A 24,869-nucleotide genomic window follows, 5' to 3' on the forward strand; every position below is an offset into this window, starting at 1 on the left:
CACAAAGCCCCGCATTTGTAGCCTCGCTGTTTATCGTTGGTGAAGGACTTGGTGTGTGAGCATACCTCTTAGCTCGACTTTCTTCCTTCCCACGTCAGTCAGGAAACAGGATCACCATGGTGATCTTATGACGTGTGGTCCTCTCAGGATCCCAGTCCTGATGTCCCTGGGAGTAAGTGGCACCTTTACTCTGACTGCTTCGGGTGGACATGGAGTTGTGGACTCCTACCAGATTAGTTCCTTTGTCCACAAGAACACTCTAAAAGAAGGTGGTGGTGCTGCGGCTCAGGGCGGCCGTAGCAGGCGAGCGTTCTTACTGCTCAGGTGTGAGGTGCTCAGGCCAAATGCCCGGTACCCTCAGGAAAGAAGCAGGGCGTGGCTGCATAACCCTGCAGCCCCAGAGCTGTGAGGGCTGGAGACAGGAGGATTACTGGGGTTTGCTAGGAGATAAGACACTGAGTGTCCTTCTCTGGCCTCCGTGTATGCACAGGCATGCATACCCACACAGACATGTGCTGCACACGTGTGCGCTCACACACAGGGAACATGGTGGTACAGGGAAGCAAAGGTTGAAAAACCAGGAATTAATCCAGGTGACCGAGCCACATGGCGATCGAGCTCCACCGCTTTGGCCAGCACGCGCCAAAGCTTCTTTAAATTCTGTATTTAAATTTAATCTTTATTTTTTTCTTACTTAGCATATTGTTAAGTGTGCAGAGATGTCATTTCAGTGACTACGTAGCCGTTACCCCTTGAACACTGACATTTCCCTGACTGCCACGCTTGTGATGGATTTCTCTGGCATCCAAAAGGTTAGTCTTGAGAAACTAATTTATCAAGAAGTTGGGAGGCTGATCCTTCTTAAGCCGAGACTTCCTCGTCACTTGTAAAAGCGTCTTAGTAATTAAGATCAAATTTGTTCTTACAGTGGAAGCTGAATGCCCTCTGGTTTTGTTAGGCAGATCCGTGTGGATTTGATGATTCCTTGTTTCTCTTGGTGCAGAATTTAATTTCATGTGTAGCTTCCTGCCATTTCTTCCCTGCCTGGCCGTCCCAGAGTTGCAGCCTGACAACAGATCTAATTGGAGACTTTTGTGCAGCGAGCTAATATAGCCAATGGAGAGACCTTTGAGCCCTTGTGAAGGGAGGAAATCAAGTAGATTTCTTTTCGTGATCAACAGGCAGGTGACTGTGGTGTGGTAGCTCAGGTATGTTGGAGTCTTTTCCTAGTTGCCCATATTACCCAGTATAATTGTTTGTAAGATGCCTTCGGAAAGGAACAAATAAGTTTTATTGATGTATATCATTTCAATAAAATCAAACCCGTTAATTTTATTTAAAGCATCAGTGATCATTTCATTGTGAATATCTAGAAAAGATGGACAGTAACAAGACAATCCCAGTCCTAAAGGACAGATGTAGGAAAGCTAAAACGCTTCTCTGTGTTGATTAAACCCTGCCGTATACAACACCTACATGTTTATACAGTGATCGTGAAGCCTGCTCACCTCAGAGAGGCAGGAAATAGTGGCCAAACGAGTGTTAAGGCAGAGTTTCGAACTCTACCTCCAAATTCAAGATTTGCAGAAAAGTTAGTATTTTCAGGAGAGTTGGTTAACCGCCTAACATTCCTGCTGCTGTCATGCTGGTGGGCGTGTCTTACCAGGTTGTTGGTGGTTATATACCCCATGAGACTGGGGTCCTGTTAGCTGGTGAGACTGTTGATGACCTGACAACCCCGCCTCCAGCGGCCTTCCACCTACCTTAGCATTATAAAAGCTAACCAGCAGGACATGCCTACTTGATTTCTCTGTGTCCTGTGACAGGGTGTGGTGGTTTCAGCAGCGATCATTACCACCAAGTAAGTTCTGGTGGGTAACCAAGAGCAGTAACAATAGCCCGTGCGATTTCTGGGGCGTAGGAGACTCTGGTGGAAGGAAAGGGTGTCCTAAACCTGGCCCTGGGCTTTGTGTTTAATAATCTATGGTGTCTGGAGGAAATATCCCTTCCTTCTTCCCCTCTCCTGAATAGGGTAACTGGTCGATTCAATCTCCTCTCCCCCTACCTCTGCCCCGTGTGTGTCTCTGTGTGTTTTATAAAATAGGTTTCCATATGGGTTTTTCTTTCTTTTCTTTTTCTTTTCTTTTCTTTTTTTTTTTTTTTTTTTTTTTTTTATTGTTGTTGTTGTTGGTGGTGGTGGTGGTGGTTTTGGTTTTTTCTTTTCCCGAGACAGGGTTTTTTTGTATAGCCCTGGCTGTCCTGGAATTCGCTCAGTAGACCAGGCTGGCCTCGAACTCAGAAATGCGCCTGCCTCAGCCTCCCAAGGGCTGGCATTAAAGATGTACGCCACCACCACCCGGCTTTTTTTTTTTTTTTTAAGATTTATTTATTTTATGCATATGAGTACAGTATAGCTGTCTTCAGACACCAGAAGAGGACATTGGATCCCATTACAGAAGGTTGTGAGCCACCATGTGGTTGCTGGGAATCGAAGTCTTGAAGAACAATTAACGCTCTTAACCGCTGAGCCATCTCTCCAGCCCTCCATGTGTTCTGTCCCCTCTTTGACACCCCTCCCTCGGGACCCTCTAGTGTCCCAGCTTCTACAGGTATTCCCTACATGAGGTTGGTCCTTCGAGACCTTTTGTGACTCCCGCAGCGGTGCCTCTTTGGAACAGATGCCTGCTGGGCATTGATGCGTGCTGACTGTTGGTGAGAGCAGAGGCTAGCCCACTGCCACCCTGCCTTTGGAAGGCGGCTACTTCACAGAGGTGCTCGCTTCATTTTTTTTTATCTCTGTGCCTCTTTCCAGTGATAGATGCCATAGTAAATGTAAAATATTGAATACGATAACTGAGTATGAATTTTTAAATTCCGCAATTAAAACTCGTTGTTGGAATGCCATTAATTTTGAGTTTAGGTGAGCGAGGGAGGCCGACATCTCTGCCTGTTCTCCCTCTGCGGATGAGTTAATCACTTTTTAGGAATTAACACAAATACAAACGAGTCACCTGTTCTTCAGCCAGCTTGAGTTTGTCAGCTAACAATGAGGTTGTCCCCTCTTGCGTCATGTTGATTTCCTTTTAGAAATACAATGTATTTTATCAGTCCCTGGCTTCCGGCAGAGTATTTCTCCGTGTGTTCCTTTACCCACTTATTCCAGGGACGCTCTCCAGATATTATATCTGGATTTCCCAGCGCAGAGATCTGTCCTATGTGTCTGTTGTTTGGAATTTAGCAGGCCACCTGGGTGGACGGAACCAGATTTGTGGAATAGGGCTTTGGGGGCAAGAGTGACCACACGAGCCCAACTGTGATGCAGTTACAGCAGGAGGGATCTGGGAGGTATCAGGTGCTGGAGCCGGAGGAGCAGGTAAGACATACACAGTACAGGCAGTGTGGAGACAGCATCCAGCAGATGGGTGGGTAGTGTGGAGACAGCATCCAGCAGATGGGTGGATACGGAGCTGGAGAGGCAGATCACTGCTCCCAAACCGTTGCAGGCTATAGCATACTGAAGTGGAGCTGACTGGAGGAGGAGCAATGTCTGGGGGAGAGGAGGAAAGGCTGGGGCTCCCGTGCACGCTGGGGATGAGTACGAGAAGATCCACCTTGGTGACTCCCTCGCTGCTGGGTCTCCGTGGGTGTAGCGAGAAGTGAATGTTACCTGTACAGAGACCGGAGGTTCTGACCCATGAGAACTCCAGCACCGGGAGGTGGGGCACACTGAGGAGCGCAAGAGTGTGACTTCAGGGAGGGCCCCAGAGCTGTGTTTAAGAAAGAAAGCGGGGCGTCTTCCACCCAGTCCAGGGCTGCCGGGAACTCTGTAGATTGAGTGTGTGTGGATTTATCAAGGTGTCGGCATGGCCAGCAGCACTTTGAACAGTGGTAGGCTTCAGAACCTAAGAGGAAGACAGAAGGTGATAGAGAGGGGTAGACAGGGTTGTGACACAAGTGGCCAGTATGGGGCAGACACGGGATTGTGTAGTTTGTGAGGTGTAGGAGATTTTATTATCAGGCGTTTGTTGATAAAATCATTCAGTGGAGCAAGAGAAACCAAGAGAAGGAAAAAGAGGTGAAGTGTTTCGGGATGGAGGAGGGGGTGGCGTCCCAAGTAGACTGGTTATGAGAGGAAGCAGAGAGAGCCTAAGGCAGACAGGGGCAGGTGACAGTGGCCATTGCAGCTGCACTGGGGGGAGACTTACAGCAGAGCTGGAGCAGGAGCCAGCGTGAGGGGCAGACTGGGGTGCTGAGGGCCCGTCCTAGCCATGGAGGGCAGTGTCCTCAGGAACTGCATGCAGTGCAGACCCCCGAGTTAGGTTGGCTCGTCCCACTCTTCCCCCACGCGGAGGTTGTCTGGAGCAGGCCTCGTGGAGCTGGAGGTAATGAGCCCCAGAGCCGGGTCAAGTGCACTCCCAGCAGACCCTTTAAAAGCCGGGAACCCGAGAGGGGAGTTTGGAAGCCTTTGTCATGTGTATTTACTCTACAGCCGGTCAGGGCGACAGTGATGGCACTTTGTCCCTCCTGGTACCTTTTCAGTACCTTCTAGACATTGCGCGTGTGTTTCATGTGAACAGTAGGAAGGGAGTCGGCCTGGCTCAGCCATGGATGAAGTGCAGTCATTTCTGCAGCCTCCTCCTTCTGACCTGATTGTGCGCCCTTAGCACATAGGGAAGCAATGTAATTAGAGTTCTGGGGGCTTTATTATCAATAATGGAAACACCACAGTCAGAAATGTCTTTACCCCTAAGCACTACCATTGGGGCTAAGTGGCTTCCCTGGGTGCCCTGAGTTGTTACCAGCAGCTCTGTTAAGAGGCAGAAGAAAGGGGCAGAGGATGGAGCGGGGACAGAGCAGCAGAGAGGGAAAAAGGAACATGGATTCCTGGGGTCCGTCTGAAGTGTACCACGCAGGGCCACCCGCTTACTCCTGCCCCCTCCCCCACAGCCTAGGAAGCATTCATCTTAGTTCCCAGGAGGATCTTTTGCTCTGTGTCCTTACTGGAGTGTGAGGGGGGCGGGGAGGACTTTTCTCTCCATCTCCCTGGTCAGGAGGCTGAAGGTCCATCGATTCTGAACCGATGAGGTGGTGGGTGATAGATGCGCCAAGTGGGTCCCATCAGGAGAAAAGGCAAAGCCAGCAGCAGCTCTGAGAACCGGGGTATGGTGTTCCAGTAGATTCAAGGCCAGCAGCCCTGCTTGGGGCTGGGCCACTGCGGGCTTGGGTCAGTGGTTCGCGGATGTTAGAGAAGTTTGTGCTCGGAGTCAGAGAGCCTAGACTGCTCTTGGGTGAGTAGCTTGTGCCTTCTGTTCGAAACCTGGACTCCTCTCCGGCGACATTTCTAGCAGAGATCTCGTCTGTGGGTGCAGGCTGGAAATAGAAAATCATAGGCATTTTTCAGCCCTGTGGCTTGGTTTTTATGAATTGTCTTAGTTTCGTGTTTTTCAGTTTTACATGTGTTTTTCATTTTTGCATGCATGCTGCGCTTCTGGGTCTCAAGCAGAATGTGTCTGTCCTTGACGCCAGAAGGCAGTGAGATTGTATTCCTTGATCCCCTGAGGAGAACGGTCACCTGCTAAGTGTGAGGTTAGCCTTTAGGGTGCACACATAGCCCACTAGTTAGCCAGGTAAAAGTTCTGTGACCAGGATGCCCCCTCCCCCATACCCATCTCCTAAGTGTCTTAGGGACCTCCTAGGGTCCCTAAGGGGTCCTTTATCTGAGAATTCTTTTTCTTTCTCCCACCCCCGCCCCCAGACAGGGTTTCTCTGTATATCCCTGGCTGTTGTAGAACTCACTCTGTAGACCAGGCTGGCCTCGAACTCAGAAATCCGCCTGCCTCTGCCTCCCAAGTGCTGGGATTACAGGTGTGCACCCCCACGCCCGGCCAGCAAGTCTTTTTCATTGCAAGTCTTTGTACCTTCCCAAAGAAAGGTAGAATATGGTCATTCTGAGAGACTAGGGGCTTGATGAAGGCTTTACCCAGGGTCGAGTAGTCTCAATCCAAAAAGGCATTTACAATCTAGACACATCTGCAGAAACAACATGACTTAGGGATCCAGTTTCCCATGTGCCTGTGCAGATTGCATGTAACCCCGTGTTCTGCATTTTCTCAACACCACACATCTGTAATCCTTTTTCCTGAGGGACTTGTAGTGTTTGCTCCGTTCTCTGGTGGGTTCTGAGCTCTTGGGGACAGGACTCTCTTATTCTTGAAGCCATGGAATCTAGTTCAGACCTGATTGGACTGGACAGCGTTTACCGCCAGAGTTTAATTAAAACGTACTGGGAAAAGTTGAGAGTTTTAAAGTTTCCCTTCTGGGCTGGGTGTGGCCAGGCACGCCTTTAATCCTGGCACTGTGGAGGCTAATAGGAGGAAACCCAAAGTTTCTCGTCCACTATAGTCCAGTACTCAGGGATTACATCTAATTTGACTGAAGGAAGAACTAAGAAGGCAGAAAGGAAAAGGGCTGGAACAGAGACTGCAAAGGGCAGAGGAGTATGAGGAGAGCCTTCCAGGGAGGCCTGGTGGGTGGGATCATCCCCGCAGAACTGACGTAACGCTTAGCTCCCTATTTATTTCTTCCTCTCTATTGCGCATCTATTCTTCAGACCCTTGGAAAACCTGCTAATTAATCAGCCTGCTTTTACCCTTGCTATAGGAGAAGACCAGGTACAGGTGTGTGGAGGGTCACACCCTGCAAGGGACACAACTCGCAAGGAATTGATCCCTGCAAGGTAAAAATGAACTCAGATCAGCAAGACTTAACCGGTACTGGGTCAGACACTTCTGGAATCTGACACCAGGCCGTTCATTGCAAGCATAGTAGAGTCAATACAGTTTGTAAGAAAAGTTTCCTGGGGTAAAGCAGCGCCCCCAGTGCCTAGGAGGATTAGGGTGTGTCTGTATCAAAACTCATTTGCGAAATAGATGTGGCTATGAAGAAGGCTACTCTAGTTCTAGAATGGTGTGGTCTCTGACCAAGATAACGCAGAGATGAGAAGGTTGTTGTTCAGTGCATGTGACATCTCCCCTGTTGACTGAGAGACTGGAGCAAAGATAAAGGTCTAGAGAGGGGAGTGGGGGCATTTGGGTGAGGTCTCACAGCAAAGGTCACCAGGTCATGAACAACACCCACTCCAGCCTTCTGGGTGGACACAGGTGTTCGTTTCTTCTTTGAGGAGGTGGCCCTGCGGTGAGGTGGCCCTGCGGTGATTGACATTCCTGGTGTCCCTACTGATCTCAGTAGTCACATTGTTTGGGAGCATGGTCTAGAAATGTTGGCTTCTTCTGATTTGGTGGTAGCCATAAAATGTGGTCCTTTGGGGTCAGGCGGTGTCTTGCGGTGTCGGTTTCCGAGGCGAGGCAGTTGTTAATTATTGACTTGGAGGAGAGGGACTTGAAAGGCTGGCAGTGACATATGAGGCCTTGTCAGGGTATCTTTCAATAATTAAGAAACAAGTAGTTGAAACTCCATTTTCGTTCTAGACACTGAAGCGGTTCCTTAGATGGATCCCAGAGGCGCGAGTGCCTACCCTCTTGGTGAAAGCATCCATCAGGCACCTGGACATTAATGAGAGCGGAGGGGGAGAGGACCATGCTCCCGGAAACGTGCCCAGGCTTAGTGCCTCTGACACCTCCAGTGTACCCCAAGGAGCAAACTCACTTAGATTCTGATTTGGAGAATAATCACAAGTGTTGTTATCAGAACAGGCGGTATAGCTTGTTAATAATAAGTATGAATCAGCCTTAAATTGGGGTGCCCCATTTCATGTTGGTTATTAATTGCAAGGTCAAATCTAAGAAAGGGGAGCCTATCCTGGATTAGAAACAGGCCATTTCCCCCACCCCACCCTCGTCCGGATCTTACAGGACTGCAAGGTTTCTCCTCACGGCTCAGCAGGGGACTAACTAAGATCACAGTGTGGGGGAGGGGGCGTGGGGGGGGTTGCAACCAACTGCCGGGTGTATGTACAATCCTTCAGAGTCATTGGATTTTGTTTAGAGTCATCCGAATGCGCCTTTTTTCTATTTTCTTCTCTTTCTTGTTGAGTAACTGTAATATTACTGATGTCTAAAATAGATGTCGTATGAGTCTTACCTCGTATCAGATGGAAGTCAGATCTATAAAATGCAGAATCTCTTAAATCTAACAAGGACGGAGTACATCCTGTTAATTTGTCAAACTTCCTGAGAACCGCCTACACGAGACAGTGAGGATTAATCAAGCCCCGGTGAGAGAGAATTTGAAAAATACAGTTTTCTAATTATACAATCTTTACAGTGGGCCAAGGTTAATGCAGTTCTGAATTCTGACAGTTAGTAATAAAAGAAAGAAAGACAAGACCAAAGTGTATGAATCGCTTTATAATCACCTGAAACAGGCGCTGTGCTGATCGAGGTACTTCCTACACATTAATCTGGTATTTTTAAGCAGTTATTCTTTTTACATGAGGTTGGGGATAATTAAAGGGTTTGTCGCTCTGGGTGCTTACCCGACATCTGCATTATTTGGGGATGTCTTTTGGTTTTTTGCTTAGCCATAGACATGGATGTTTAGTTAATAGTGGAAAAATTCATTTTTTTTTTTTTTTGACACAATGGACCGCCTCGTAAGCTCTTTGTCCTGTTCCTGTGAGAAGCTGTCAGACAGAACCAGTCATGGTTGGTTTTAAGACAAAGGCACACTGTGGGCTGTGTTTCAGATTTGAGGTCCTCCCACCCCTCCAAGCAAGCAAGCAGATCCAGGTTCTAAGTCCTCTGATTCTGTGACTGGCTTGCTTTGGTAGTGCATGCTTGTAATCCCAGGACTTCGGCTGAAGAAAGGACTGAAGTTGGAGTCCAGCTCAGGCTCTATGGCAAGGCAATGTTTGAAAACCCAAAATACCACAGAGAGGGACAGGGACAGACAGAGAGAGAGACACATATGGGGGTGGGGAGATTGGGACTCAGATCAGGTAGTGGGGAGGAGAGGGGAAGGGCCAGGGCGGATAATTGAGGGAGTGGTTATGACTGAGGAATGTTCTAGGCATGTATGAAAAGAGCACAGTGAAACCTATTATTCTGTATAATTAATATGCCCTAACCCCCCCCCCCAAATTGGATAGAAGAAAACCAGAGGTTATATCTGCATTACAATGAGACAGCTATTTTTAAAATTAGAGTAGCGGTTATTGAAATGATTTCTTCTTGAGAAGAAAGTGAACGTGCGTGTGGAGTGTCTGACCTCTGCTGAATGCAGGAGGGCCGTGTACGTGTCTAAGGGAGAAGGAACTGGAGTTCAGGGAAGCTACCACTCAGCACCGATAAATTGAGGGCAAGCGAGGGGGGGGGGGGCTTGACGGCTTTGTGTAAAGAGCTGAAGGCAGGAAACTTGATATTTTAGAATTTGCATTTAGGGTTTATTCTCTCTCTCATATTTTCTCTCTCTCTTTCTGTATGTGTGTGTCTGTGTGTATGCTCGCAGGCGTGAGTTATAGCTTGTGTGATGGTCAGAGGACAGCCTCAGGTATTTACAGATATGAAAGCAACTTCCACACGAGCTGCATTGGCCTGTCCAGCTGACCAGGGGGCTTCTAGAAATCCACTGTCTCCTGTGCCACTGCCCTTGAGATACAAGCTGTGTACCACTGTGTCCAGCTTTCATGCCGGTCCTGGGCGTCTGAATTCACACCCTCGCATCATCAACAGAACTGTCTGACTCCCGGCCCGTGTTTATTAAGTTTGAAATACACTTTCCCAGAGCTGGTATTAATCACGCAAACAGAACGCTCACCTCATGGAAAACTCACAGGCCTTCTAATGGCCAGCCGCCCCTTGAGCCCTGGTGCTGGCCCCTGTGGAAGGGCCTTCTCCGTTCTGTCTGCTCTCGGGAAGACGTCAAAGGTTCGAGGAGAGGCCTCCAAGGCCAGGACAAGATAGGCAAGCCGGGCATGTGGTTCTCAGCAAGCTTTATGGCTTGAAGCCGCTTTGGGTGTTACCTGCTAGTGATGTGTGCAGATAGCTGAGAAATAAGTCCCAAGCATTCCGCTCTGGTGTACACTAAGCAAATTGGTCTGTTGTCCAGTTAAGGTTTAAAGTTTAAGGACCGTTAGTTAGGGTTTTGTTGCTGTGAGGAGACACCATGACCCTGGCAGTTCCTTATAAAAGAAAACATCTAATTGGGGCTGGCTTACAGGTCAGAGGTTTAGTCCCTTATCATGGCGGGAGGCATCGGAGGCAGACACACAGGCAGACATGGTGCTGCAGATGGTAGTTGAGAATTCTACATCCAGGTCATCAGGCAGCCCGGAGAGTCTGAGACACATTGGGCCTGGCTTGAGCTTCTGAAACTTCAGAGCTCACCCCTGGTGACCTTCCTTCCACAAAGCCACACTACTCCAACAACAAAGTCACATCTCTTAATAGTGCAGTCCCTATGAGCTCATGGGGCCATTTCCATTCAAACCATCGCCGACCGTGCGGCTTTAGGCTTGAGGCCCCAGTGATTGGTTCTCCACGGATGTAAGAAGTTTGAAGGAGTGTCAGTGATACAGAGGCTATGGAGAGAGAGCCCCCTGCCCCCCCCCCCACCCGAGAGTCAGACATTAGGCTGGAGAGGCACAAGGGCAGATTTGAGACCCTGAACAGAGGGAGTGTGGGAGCTTTATGGTGAGGCTGAATTGGGAAGTCCGGGGTGAGGGGTCCACGTTCCCTCAGGTTGGGGAGTCTTTGAACCTGCTTATGTGTGTCCAGGAGATCCTGGTATTCAGATAGGCCTTGGTAGGACGGGGGTCTGGAGGACAATAGTGCGTACTGGCTTCTGAAGTTAAAGGGGCACAGGACTGGGCAGCAGCACCTAGAGTCAGGTCTTCGGCCACTCTTCAGATCACGGAGTCTGTTCTGGGTTTGAACTTCCTGTCAGTCAGAGCCCATCCTCTCCTTCCGCAGCGTTGCATTGCTATCCCGTGACAGGATGAGAGAGAGAACGTCTGTTTAGAACTCCCAGGTCTTATTTCTACAAACCTCCCATTTCCTGCTGTGTCAGATGTTACCCAAGATCCCTGTTGCTTAGGGTGATTTTCACTAATGAGCCTCAACTTCTAATGATAAACTTTGTTCCAATCTAGACAAAGGCAGTTGTAGTCGCTGTGACAGTTTTTACAGTGGAAGACCCCATAATGCCGTGTAGTTAACAGATTGGAGTCTTCACAGGTCCAAATGACCCTATCACAGAACACTTAGTTGGGAAAGCTCGTTTCTGATATCTGAGTGAAGAGAATTTTTTTTTTTTTTTGATATCTGAAGGGAAGAGAACTTTTGCACTTTTCAAACTCACCATCAATAATTAGGATCTGCATTTTCTCCTTTATTTATTCAATAAATACTTAACCCCATTATGTCCCTGGCATGGCATTAGCCTCTGGGGTATGCTACAAAGAACTTAGTGGGTTAGGCTCTGTCCCCAAGAGGAACATAAAGGAAACAATTACATCTAATTGTTTTTAACACTGAATAGTGTCAATGCTTGCATCCTGTCATCTTGGTCACCAGGAGAGAAGGGGCTGTGGATACCTCTTGAACTGAGGGCCACTTGGCCATGTGGCTGCTCCAACCCTCTCTGAGCTTGCCTTCCCATGGCTTTTTATCTGCTAGTGAGACTTGGGGAACAGAACTCAAGCCTGTCTGACCAGTTGTGGCTCTCCGATGGTCTGTGATTTAATGAATCACAGATTGTTTCTTTAGCACCTTGGTTGGATTGCCAGAGAACAGCTGAGAACACTTTGTTTGTTTGTTTGTTTGTTTGTTTGTTTGTTTGTTTTCCAGACAGGGTTTCTCTGTATAGCCCTGGCTGTCCTGGAACTCACTCTGTAGACCAGGCTGGCCTTGAACTCAGAAATCTGCCTGCTTCTGCCTCCTGAGTGCTGGAATTAAAGGCTGAGGACGCTTAATTCCTAATTTGAAGATGTAAATATGCAAGACATTTCCTGAGACAGGAAATTCCTGGCCAATATCTTCTTGATAAAACACAGACTGCCCGGGTTGTCCAAGTCCCGTGCCCATGTGACACCAGGAAGCTGGTCCTTCGTCTTTCTAACTCTGCAGAGATTCTCAGTAGATGCACCTGACTGTATGAGCAGGTGGCGGTTAGAATGTGCAAGGTTGTCACCTTCAGCCGATCAGCATTGGATGTGGAAGCTGGTGGCGGGAAGTGGAGGGTAGGGAACCTTCTCAAGGGGACCCATGTTTGTTTTCTATGAGTCATATATGGTTTGGACCATGGTCAGAGACTCGTATACTCTCCAGTTAAGCATGTGTGTGCCTACTCTATGTTGGGGATCTCGGGAAATCCCAAAAAGCAGGGCTTTCTAGTTTGTTTGCATATTTGAATCATCCTACAATTCTTGTTGAATTAAATATTTAGTAAATCCCTCTGGCGGATTCGCTGCCTTCCTCAATGGTTTGTGTGCCTGAATGAAAGACACACTCCCTAGGTCGGTCGGCCTGGTTGTGTCCTAGCCTTAAGCCACAAACCCCAGAGTCATGGATGCCAAACTAGCACAGAAACACATGGGCTCCATCTATACAATCTCATATATATATATTCCGGTGGCAGTTTTGCTATCTGTCTCAATGGTTTGTGTGCCCGAATGAAAGACACACACTGTTAGTATTCTGTCTAAGCTCCAGCCCACAATTACCTGGCAACAGCCAGGTATGCCCCTCCCCATAGACCTGGCCCACTATAAAAGGGGCTGCTTGGCCCTTCTCTCTCTCTCTCTCTCTCTCTCTCTCTCTCTCTCTCTCTCTCTCTCTGCCTCCATTACCCCATTAACTCCCATCCTCTGCCCTGAATAAACTATTCTATACCATGTCTATGTGTGTCTGCTCCCTCAGGGGGAAGGGATGCCTGGGCAATGGGCCCGCCTAGGCACCCCCTTTCCCACACCATTCTCTAAACCCCTCTCCCTTTTTATGAACCTATCACACACAGCCTTTATATTTTGATAGGCCTTAGACAGTCCTAAGCTCTAATAGGTTTATCCAGCTCCTGCCAATAATCCCGAGTTGTCGCTTACTAAACTCTCTCTCTTGGCTGCCCTGGACCTCATGGGCTGCGCTCTCTCTGCTCCTTCTCATGGTGGCCATGCCTCCTGTCCCCCAGTGTTCACAGATAGGGAGTCTCTCTTTTCCTGGCCTGTGTGTGTGTGTGTGTGTGGGGGGGGTGTCTCCCTTTCCTCTTCCTCCTCTTCCTTCCTCCGTCCCAATCCCAGAAATTCCATGAACCTGTCCTTCCCAGCTGGTGACCGTTGGGGGCAGGTTCCCTAAAGCTACAAGCAGAGGCTGCAGGCACTTGGGGAGCGGGGGACCCAAATTAATATTAGAATATAAGCAGCATTAGACCAAACCCACGTAGGTTCTCTTAAAAATCTCAAGTCCAGACCATCTCTCTGTTACGGAACAGTGGGCGATCCTTTGGGATAAATGTGCAGCTACTTGTTCCTAGGAGTGTGCAAGAGAGTTGCAGATAGCACACCTGAACCTTCTGTAGGGATACGTGATGGCCGTGTGGTTCAGAGCTGTTTCTGTCCTGGAATTTTCTTCATTTCACTCCTGCGGTTAGGGAGTAGCAGCATCTAGCTAAAGGGACTGAGGGACTGGGAGCCGGGTCAGCCTCGGGAGGTGTGGGAGAGGAAGGAGGCTCCTTCCTTTGACCTTGGATTCGGGCAAGGATGCGAGCAAGCGTGACCCTCTGGAATCGCTGACGGGTGGATCTGTGTCTAGAGAACTTGACCGATGGTCATCGTCAAGTGGATGCGGGTGTTTTTAAAATGGAGTAGCTGGTTGTCCACCGGCTGTTTTTCTTTTTCTCGTGGGCTGAGCCTGACGAGGGAAAAACAGAGCCCTCAGGATAGACTCTCTCAGCTTCGCTCCTCTTCTTAGGCCAGGCGCCCTCGTAACAGCCATGCCGAATAGCCGTGTGCGTGCAGATCTTCACGCAAATGAGCCATTTTATGTGGACCATTTAATACCCCGGGGTCTTGTGGAGCCGTGAGGCATTGCTCCGCGTAGGGTGGGCGAAGGTACTTGACCCCCGCCCTTGCTGGCTGCTCTAGGTGCTCACCAAGGCCAGCTGCCAGCTGCTGGGACAGGTTCCCTTCCCCGGGCCGCCACCGCCCAGACAGACCGCGTGGCCCTTACGTGGTAGTTGCTGTTTTGGTTCGATTTATTTTTATTGAGTCTCTTCTGTGCTATTTCCAAGGTGGTGACAGACATACTTAGTAAACCTTTCACGAGCTATAGCCCAAGTCCTTCTTCTCCTTCGCAGTGTGCCACGCTGAGCTGAACGCCATCATGAACAAGAACTCGGCTGACGTGAAGGGCTGCAGCATGTATGTTGCCTTGTTCCCGTGCAACGAATGTGCTAAGCTCATCATCCAGGCAGGTAGGAACCGGGGGCCCTTCCCGGGTGTCACGTGTGCATCCGGAGCTCGGCTCCCGGGGTGCAGGTGTGTTTGATCTTCCATTGTTATTGTTTAGATCTAAATTAATTGCACTATCAACTTTGCAAGGTATTTCTCGTGTTTGGCTTCTGCACGGTGCCAGGTATGCTAAGACTAATTGCATCCTCTGTGATGCTTAGCATGTTTTTAATTTAGTTTGCAACTTCTTAAAACCGCAAGCTGCCAAAAGAGCAACACAGGCATTGAATATAATTACTGTCAGTTTGCCGTTCTCTGACATATTGTGCATAGATTAGGGGGGAGGGAGGGGAATGAACTTCTGTCAGAAGCAAGGTCACCTGGGAGTCGGTATATCAAATTTTAATTTGTATCTAATACATGGTAGATACGCGAGGATCTAAGCATATCTTTGCATATAAATATCACGAGGCTCAAACGTGATTCTGGGCTTTTCTCTATATGTTACATCTGCCGTAACCTACCATGCTGTAGTCTGTCGCCCGCACCTGTTTTTGAGCTGCCCCATCTAAGAATGAGCTATGCTTTATCTCCATAAAGCTCTTGGTTTGAGATGTAAAGACTTAGCATGTTCAGCCAGATGTACGGGTTACAGGGACTATTTATCATGAGACCCTGGGCGTCAGATCAGAAGTCTGTTAAGGACTCTATGGGTGTCCATGCAGCTGCTGCCGGTAACCTGTCCTTTTTGGGGGGCTTCCTTTGCTGGTTATGGGTGAAGAGGTTGGCAGTAGGTGCAGGTACTGAGCAGTGTATGTGGGCTCTGTGGTCAGCTGCCGCATCCCCTCGGAAGGGAGTCCAGAGCAGCCCTCGGGGTAAGGCCCTGGGGACTCCTGCTCTCAGGTTCCTGTGACCCAGGGAAGCAGATCCTCCCTTCCCAGAGCTGGGCTAAACTGGTGGCGGAACCCTTGTAGGTCTAGTGCTGCCCATCCCTGGATTAGCCAGCACTCGCCGCTCCCCACCCCCACGCTAGCCTCTTGAGTTAAGTAGTTGCTTTGTGAGAAAAGAATACTTCCTTACCTGAAGTAAAGAAAACTTGCTAATTGGACCAAGACTTTGCATTTGTATTTTTTTCTTTTTTTTAAAAAAAAAATCCATAAAGACTGGAAGGTGGCTTAAATACTCATCTGCTGTCCTGGGAAACTGCAGGTGAGTATTTTAGTGACTGGGCATTGTCTGCAAGCTTACTGGAAAAGGGTAATTAATCATAGGCACAGGCCTCCGTCTCTCTGCCTGTCTTCCACAGTTTCTGTCAGTGCTTATCTCCCACGGTTACCTTTCCAGGTATAAAAGAGGTTATTTTCATGTCGGATAAATACCATGACAGCGAGGAGACGACGGCCGCCAGGCTCCTGTTTAAATTGGCTGGGGTTACGTTCAGGTAGGTCAGGGGAACTGGTGTAGAGACGCATGCGGCCTAGCCTGAAGTTTAGTGCCTCCCATGGGGTTTGCCTTCCCACACGTGGGGCAATGTCTTTGGAAATGTGACGGCCCAAGCCTCTGAAGATTATTTTAGGTATAGAGTAACGCCAGAAGTATCTGGAGACAGCCTGTTTAATGATTATATTTTAATATTAGTGACTTTCCAGGTCTTAGACTAATTATGCAAGTAGCAAGAAATTTAAAAATTTACAACTTTTGGGCTGGTAGCGCTGAGCCTTTATGAATTTTGAATACATAAGGGCTCTAGCAGGGAGACTTTAGGATGAAAGCAGGCCGCCCCGGTGAGGCACCAGGAGTTCTTTCCCGAGCAACATTTTGAATTAAGAGCAGAAGCCCTTCCAATGTCTACGACTGTCTGCCGAGTGGAGATTGTGTTTTACTTGTAAGCGTTGCCATCTTTTATGAGTGGCTGGAAAACGTTTTTAGAATGGGAAGCTTTGCAAGTTGTCACTGTTTCTGGTCAGCGGTGATGAGACTCGCACAATGGGCAACTTACCCCGTTCCTTGCGCTCTTAGAGACAGGGGATATGTTATTTTCTGTTTTCTGAGACAGGGTCCCTGAATGAACAGGCTTTCCCTGAGCTTGCTTTGTAACCTCCTGCCTCAGTCTCCCAAATGACAGTATCTGCCATGCTCAGCTAGAAACGGGGTTTTTACATGATGCGTGTCTTGAAGTGTTGTGCTTTGGGTGCCCCAGTTTGCTATGATAAAACACTGACTGAAACCAACTCGGGGAGGAAAGACTTTCTTTGACTTTTGGGGTACAGTCGTGGAAGCCAAGGTAGCAGGTCAAGGCAAAACCTATAGGCAGGGACTGAAGCAGAGACACGGAGGAAGCTGCTGATGTGCTCTTTAATTTCCATGTTTTAGAAAGTCCCCAAGAGCACTTGGGAGGCAGAGGCATTCCGAGGCCAGCCTGGTCTACAAAGTGAGTTCCAGGACAGCCAGGGCTACACAGAGAAACCCTGTCTCCAAAACCAAAAAAAAAAAAAAAAAGAAAGTCCCCAAGTGTCTTCAGTTGTCGTAGACAGACATGTTGAATACAGAAACTTGGAGGAGGACACATTATTTGCATTTGTAGAACTTGATTTTAGAAAATCCGCCCTCACTTCAACAAGTTGTCTCTCTGTGTTAGCCGTTACAAGAGAACAGTCTACTGTGTTTGCTTTAGAGCAACTCCAGTTGGCTGCAGGAATTTCCTAGAAAATAAGATAAATACAATGGGGAAACTGTAATCGGATATCACGTTGCGCTGCTAACTTGTTAGAAATCCTTTGACTCCTGGATGATTCATGAGCTCCGATAGTTAAAGCACACACCAGCCAAGCCACCCCAGTCTCGTCTTCTCTGCTCGCCTTCCGCTCGCCTTCCGCTCGGGATGGCGCACTCTAATTGGCTCCTATAGAGAAAAAATATCAAGAGAATCCCAGGGCTTTTTTTTTTTCCTTCTGCACTAGAAATACAGTTTAAACCGAAATAAACAAATTGCTCTAACTACTCAGTGGATAATTCAGTTCCTTTCCATGTTTTGTTCTTCACCTTTAGAAAATTCACACCGAAGTACAGCAAGATTGTCATTGACTTTGATTCCATTAATAGCCAACCGAGTCAGAAGCCTCAATGAGTTGCGCCTCGTTAGAGCCCCGGAGGAAGACACACATACACAAGGGGCTTCCCGAGCCTGTCATCTTGAAGCCCCACATAACTTTTTAATAGCACGGCACACATAGGCTTCTAAAGACTATAAAACGTTGAATCTTCTCTACTGTCACGTGGATCTGTACCTGCACCAGCTGTTGATTAAGTTTGATTTGGAAGCTAAGGGACGGCCCACAGGAGCCTGGAGTGAAGGTCTCTCGACTTCCACAGAGCCTGCCTGCCTGCCAGCGACAAGGGTGACTGTACCACAGAGTGCCATCTTGCCATCCGCCAAATCTCAACAGCCGCTCCTTGCTGCTACATGGGCTAAAAGGACATACAAATAATTGCTTCTCGTTCTTAGCAGGGATGAGCAGGCACACAGATGTGAACATCTGGCCCAAATGAAGCATACCCTGCCGTGACATTGGAAGAAAACAAGTAGGCCCAAACGAAGCTAGCGTGAACACACCTGCAGAGCTGAGGAGACGTCTCACCCGGTCACATGAGGTTGAGGAGGGCCCTTGTCCTGGTCGTTGATCCCCTCAGTTCAGTTCACACTTTCCTCTGGTGGGTAGGGGACCCCTGCCGTTCCGGCTTCTTAGCCTTGGTTTGTTGGCCACATAGCACTGTTAAATTTATCCGAGGATTAAGTAGTTCCTAGAGGAGACAGCTTCTCACTCCCCCTAGACCAGGCGCTGTGCGGTGACAGCTGGAGCCGCATGGATGGGTGATGTGGGATGTCCCCCGTGCTGTGTCTCCTGCTGGTTGGACACATGTCACTGCTGTTCCACGTGCCAGCGTGGTTCGTTTCCAAGGGCACCCTACAACCAGAGAGTACATTCATTCCTGTCCTGTAAGAGGATTGTGGGAAACTCCGTGTGCTTGGAAGTGGTCCATGCCAGATCCTCATTTGTGCCTTCAGCCTCGCAGGCAGCATCTGCCTGGTGCCCCGCTGTGGACCAGGGGTGTGGGTGGGGGGTAGGGGATGGGAGGGATGGGGGTGAGGGGGTGCCCCACCGTGTATTCTGTTTTTAATTTCATTTAACTTCTAGCAAACAACGCTCAGCGTCTTTGATAATAGAAAATAGTTTCATTTTCATGGTTTTTATTTCGTCTCAAGATTTTTTTTTTTACATACTCTGTATTCTGGAACATTTTTTTGTAATTTGGATCTTTGCCAATATTATTAAAATTTTATTAAAATTTTCCAGCACCCAAGCGTGTTCACTTTTATTATTGTTATATATGCTCAGCTCTGCTTGTGTAGTTTCTGTATTGTCTGCAAAGCGCATTACGTGGGTTTGTGCTCAGAGAACACCAGAAGTGTTGATACCCTGTTCTCCCCAGGACTGGGGGTGGGGGTGGGGGGCTGGTTTACATTGTAGTCTCTTAAAATTGGAGTTTGGGGTGAGGGGGCCCATGTGGATGTCAGAGAACAACTTCCTAGTGTACGTTCTCTCGGTTCGTTCATCCTGCTCGGAATCAGGCGTTTCTCCTGTGTTGGCCCCTGTCCTGCAAACTCGCCAGTGCTGTCACATCCAGCTTTTGGGTGAGTTTCAGGAATTGAACTCGGATTTGAGCAGCAAGTGTTTTTACCAACTGAGCCATTTCCCTGTCCTGTGCTGCTCCTTTGAGGCCAGAATTCAGTGGTGAGAAAAGGCACTGTCGCCACCCAGGTTCCATGCCCGTTTCTAGTTTGTCCATAGGATGGCTAGGTCTCTCTGGTTAGTCTATCTGAGAGGTCTCAGACATTTTTATTATTCTTTTTTTCCTCCTCAATTTATTTCCCTTCTCCAAACCACTTGCTCCAAAATATGACAAAAACAATAGAAGAAAGAAATCAGAAAAGAGACAAAGATTGTAATTGTCTGTTACTACACGTTAGAAGTTAGTTGTAAGCCTCGTTAGCACAGGGTAATTTTTGTCTCATGCTTGCAGATAGGTTTCAGGGCTACTAAGTCATTAGCACATTTACTTAATTTTGATAGTTTGTTATCTTCTTGTCTCAGCTTGTTAGGTTGAATAGTAGTGAAAGACCACATTTTTTTTCCTCTTTTGGAGAGAAGATAGTGACAGGCTACTGTTGTTTGTGAGGTGCTGATATGTGGATGTGGGGGCCTCCATCTCTGAACCCTTGCTGAGCCTGGATTCCTGGTGACTGGATTGTGGGTAATTATGTCTGGTTTCTGCCTTCGCCTACCTCCAAGAGGAGTGGAATTGTCCTGTCCAGAGGATTCCGTATGTCAAGGCTCCGGCTAATAGACGGTTGCTTTGAACTGTTGCCTTTGGGAAAAGCACCCCAGAAGGAGGGTGTCCTGAGCACTCTCTTTGCCTCGCAGGCATTTCTGGATAATTGTGGTGAAGGAGACGGCATCTGAGAGCCGCTGCGGCCGCCTGTCATGGCTAATAAACCACAATGAGGAAACCATCTCTCACAGAACTGCTGGCAGAACTACATTAAAAGGCAAAAGGTAGAGCGACTCAGCAGGAGCTGTTTGCCTGACATTTTATATATCTCCTTCCCCCTTTTTGCTCATGTTCTTAAAGACTGAGACCTAGCAATGAAAATGACCTAACTTGTTACCCACGTTTCCTAATTACACAAGAAGCAGTAGAAGACAAGCGGAAACACAGAAAAATCTCAATAACAATAACAGTAATAACAATAACAATGTTACCTCCAGAGGCCTGTTCTTATGTGCTAGAGATAAATGTCTCCTGATGCCTGTATCTACCAGAGGATTAAAAATACTTAGGATGCCGGGTGGTAGTGGCGCACGGCTGTAATCCCAGCACAGAGGCAGAGGCAGGCGGATTTCTGAGTTCGAGGCTAGCCTGGTCTACAAAGTGAGTTCCAGGACAGCCAGGGCTATGCAGAGAAACCCTGTCTCCGGGGTGGGGGTGGGGGAATATATTTAGGATGAAGCCAAATGCAGAGGCAGATCTGTAATCCCAACACTTGAGAGGTGGAGGCCGCACTGTGACAAGTTTGGGTCCACCCTAAGCTACATAGGGAGACTTAAAAGCTTCCTGGTGGCACATGTGTGCCTTTAATCCCCAAACTTGAGAAGGAAGGAGAGATAGGCACATCTCTGGTCTACGGCCAGGGCTGCACAGAGAAACCCCATCTAAGGGGAGTGGAGTTGGGGGATGGGAGATGATAAATTCTTACAGAGTCCAGGGGATTCAGGGAAAGGATTTTCTTGCTTTTGGTACTAGACAAGTTTTATTATTTGTAGTTGATGTTTTTTAAAAAGCAGTAAGGCCAACTCTAAAAATGGTGGTTTTCTAAGTGATTAGCAGGACAGCCTGCCTCCAGCTCAGTGGAAGAACAGAACTCAAGTGAGGAGTACTGTGCAAACTCACGGCATCTGGCAGCTGCCCAGATTAGCTGCAGAGGTGCGGGCAAAAATATCCCCAGGCCCAGGACTTGGGGCCTGATGACACTTATAGGGAAAGATAGCACGTCGGCCTCCATGACAGCTGCTCTTTCAGGCAGCTGAGTCTCCAAGCGGTCACCTTGTGCTGACTGTGCATTGGAATCTCTGATGCTACCGACTTCGGCTTTGAGCTGATGCTGATGGCCAGACACCAGACGGAGACTGATGAAGCCCTCTTCGACCAGCCTCTCTCCAGCTGAATGACAGACTTTGGGCACCTGAGCCATGCACACGTGACCTACATGTGATATTGTCTCTTGTTGATATTGCCATTCTCAGAGCCTGGCCCTTAAGAAGCTCAAAGACTTTTTTTTTTAATATTTATTTATTTTATGTATGTGAGTTACACCATAGCTGTACAAATGGTTGTGAGCCATCATGTGGATGCTGGGAATTTTTTTTTTTTTTTTTTTGGATTTTTTTTCCGAGACAGGCTGTGTAGCCCTGGCTGTCCTGGAACTCACTCTGTAGACCAGGCTAGCCTCAAACTCAGAAATCTGCCTTCTGCCTGCCTCTGCCTCCCAAGTGCTGGGATTAAAGGCGTACACCACCACCGCTCAGCGGATGCTGGGAGTTGAACTTGAGATCACTGCTTGCTCCAGCCCCGCTTGTTCCGCTTGTTCCGGCTCCCCTCTTGTTCCAGCCCAAAGGTTTATCGATTGTTATATATAAGTACAATGTCGCTGTCTTCAGACACTCCAGAAGAGGGCATTAGAAATTGGTGTGAGCCACCATGTGGTTGCTGGGATTTGAACTCAGGACCTTCGGAAGAACAGTCAGTGCTCCTAAGTACTGAACCATCTCACCAGCCCAAAGACTTTTTAAAAGTTCTTGTCTTTGATTAAATTGAGTTAAATATTCCCATCAAAAACTGGTCCTTTGTTGGTCAAGGAGAAAGGCATTATCTGCTCACGACTAAGGGAGTGTCTTAGTTAGGGTTTCATCGCTCTGAGCAGACACCGTGACCAAAGCAACTCTTATAAAGGACAACATTGAATTGGGGGCTGGCTTACAGTTCAGAGGTTCGGTCCATTATCATCATGGTGGGAAGCATGGCAGTGTGCAGGCAGACATGGTGCTGGAGAAGGAGCTGAGAGTTCTACATCTTGATTGAAGGCAGCAGAAGGGGACTGCCACACTGGGAGGAGCTTGAGCGGAGGAGACAGCTAGGCCCGCCCCCAACAATGACGACACACTTCCTCCATCGAGGCCACACCTCCTAACAGTGCCCCTTGTTAGGGGCCAAGTATTCAGACACATGAGTCTATTCAGACCCTAATAGGGGGGAATTACTTTGTGAAGCTCTAAAGCCTTACCCTTTTGCTCATCAGCTGCCAATCTCCACTCTTGAGCACTGTCTTCCCTCCTAACCCAGGCCTGCATCTTGCTTTCTGTTGGTTCTTTTACTCGCAAAGCAGCAACCACAAAAACCCTCTGGAATGTGAATAGCCCCGAGCTTGTCTTCTTCGCCATCTTTACGCGCTCAGTGGTACCGACCTCTAGTCCCTCGTGTAGCCAGTACTTCATCCATGCTTCGGAAATGAGTGCTTTCCGAGCTGCAGCTCCTTCTGACCCCTCCCAGGTCCCAGCCGCCATAGTTTCTGTGTGAATTGACCTCTCCAGACACCACCACCCATTGCGTCGATGGAAACACGGAAGTTTCTCGCAACGAGCTGTTTGACTTAGCGTGATGCTATCAGGATTGTCTCTCTGTATTGTAGCCTGTGTTGGAGTGCTCCCTCTTCTCCAGGCTGAAGAACGTCCTGTTGCAAACGTGACACACTTTGTCTCTGGATTCACCCACCAAAATAGACACTTGGGGTTGTTGCTCTTTGGGCTGCTGTTCTTTTGCTTTGGTTTTTTTTTTTTTTTTTTTTTCTTTCGAGACAGGGTTTCTCTGTGTAGCCCTGGCTGTCCTGGAACTCACTCTGTAGACCAGGCTGGCCTTGAACTCAGAAATCCTCCTTCCTCTGCCTCCCAGAGTGCTGGGATTACAGGCGTGCGCCACCACGGCCTGGCTTGTGTTTACCTGAACTGTCCACCTCAGCCCCCAGCATCCTCTCTCCCTCCCTCCCTCCCTCCTTCCCTCCCTCCCTCCCTTCCTTTATCTTTCATTCCCCCTCTATCTTTAAGCCAGCAGGTTTTCCATATGTTTTGAGATGAGGTTTTCATGTGGAAATGCTCTGTAGCTGAGGCTGGCCTCCAGCTCTTCGATCCTGCTGTCTCAGATTACTAGGAGTCTAGAGATGTACCACCGCGCCTGGCTCTTTGTGTCTGTGTGCATCTGTGTTTGTATGTGTGGGGCATACATGTGTGAACACATGCATGCAGTCACGGTTGCCTGTGCCTGTGGTGTGTGTGTGGAAGCCAAAAGCAACGTTAGATGTCTCCCTTTACCAGTCTGCGCCCTGCTCTTTGTGTGAGGAGCTCTTGCTGAACCCGGAGCTCAACCATTTCAGCTAGATTTGGCTGACCAGTGAGTCTCTGAAATCCCCCAGTCTCCACACCCCTGCCCCTGCCAGGGGTTACACGCATGTTGCACCACACCTAGATTTTTTAGAGTAGGTTGCAGACTCGGGTCCTCATGCTTACCCGGCAAGTATGTTTTCACTAGCAATCTCGCGGAGCCCAACCTGGCTCTTACGCCAGCATTCCGTAGACTCAGCGCCCGTCCTTTGAGCATCTGCACATTTCTGTACAACTTTCGGGACTGACCTGGGGTCCTGCCTGCTCCACACCTCCTCCAGCCGCCCCGTCTAGCTAACTTTTTCCTCCTTGAACCCCCTCGCCCCCCTAGAGAGTGCCACCAGCAGCCTTCCTGGCAAAGGGCCCCACTCTGGTTTGTGTCGTCTCTTCCACAGCCTAGAAAGGTTATTGAGACATTTCATTTCCTGAGCCACTTCCTGCTCTATCCTGATGAAAAGACCACGAGAAGGCTCTCCTCACCCAACTGCCTCTCCTTGCCACATATTGCACAGTTTAATCTATGTTTTTTAATATTTCTACTTAAAGGGTACGGACCCAAATGCGCTTCAGTTCCGCGAAGCAGCTGTTTAAAAGCCAACCTCCTGATTCTTTTTTAAATGTGGAGTGTGTGTGTGTGTGTGTGTGTGTGTACATCTAGAGGGAATAACGATTGTCATTTAGAATATAAGAGAAAGAAATCTCCCTGTTAGCATCTGGGGTTAATGGGCGCATTTATCTTCGGGAGAGAAGGACGATTGCTATTTAAATGTCTTATTTTTAACTTCTGTGTTTGAGTTAAAGTGTTCTTATATATGGTTTTGAATTAGGAATTTGGCAATAATGGATGCTCTTGGAAAGGCACCCAGAATGATGTCTGGGCTGAACCCCATCTGATTGGAAGTTGCTGTAACCGTTGAGTCTTAAATCACTGCCGAATCCTTACTGTAGCTTGGTTCTTTATTTTAACTTTTGTTAATGAAAGTGATTGCATCTTGGCATGGCTTAAGAATTTAAGGGTGCCATTTGGTCCAGGTTTTAAGTAGGCATTTTGTTTTAGAGTCACCTCCCCCGCACAGTGCTGCGTGGCCTGATTCTTGCTGTATTTCTTCTGCCTTTTCCTGAATGAGCAGGCATAGAGAATGCGTTACACAGCAGGCACCCGCTCGGTGCCTTGGGCTGCCGCGTACCCTTCACATGATACGAAGCAGTTCAGCTTTGTTTATTGAGAAGTGTGCCGGCTGCCCAGTGATGTTAGCACAGATTCGGACGTCTCTCCTTTATTTTGTCATTTCCTTGGTGTCAGGCTTGGTTTTCAGAGTCTTGGTATCTCAATTCCGTCAAATTTATTGAAAGTATATGAGGGGTGTGTGTGTGTGTGTGTGTGTGTGTGTGTGTGTGTGTGAGAGAGAGAGAGAGAG

General features: G+C 48.3%; 1 protein-coding gene across 1 annotated transcript in view; it reads left to right on the forward strand.

Annotated features, from left to right (window-relative positions):
• Dctd (dCMP deaminase) overlaps positions 1-18,710 on the forward strand; it is a 30,226-nt gene extending 11,516 nt beyond the window's left edge. The window contains exons 4-6 of the mRNA XM_052162531.1: positions 14,308-14,424; positions 15,746-15,842; positions 17,450-18,710. Of these exons, the coding sequence (XP_052018491.1) occupies positions 14,308-14,424; positions 15,746-15,842; positions 17,450-17,528 (293 nt within the window). The 3' untranslated portion in view covers positions 17,529-18,710. The remainder of the gene's footprint in view (positions 1-14,307; positions 14,425-15,745; positions 15,843-17,449) is intronic.
• Positions 18,711-24,869: the final 6,159 nt, after the last annotated feature.

The sequence above is a fragment of the Apodemus sylvaticus genome, chromosome 18 (genome assembly GCF_947179515.1).
Source record: "Apodemus sylvaticus chromosome 18, mApoSyl1.1, whole genome shotgun sequence".
Lineage (NCBI taxonomy): Eukaryota > Metazoa > Chordata > Mammalia > Rodentia > Muridae > Apodemus > Apodemus sylvaticus.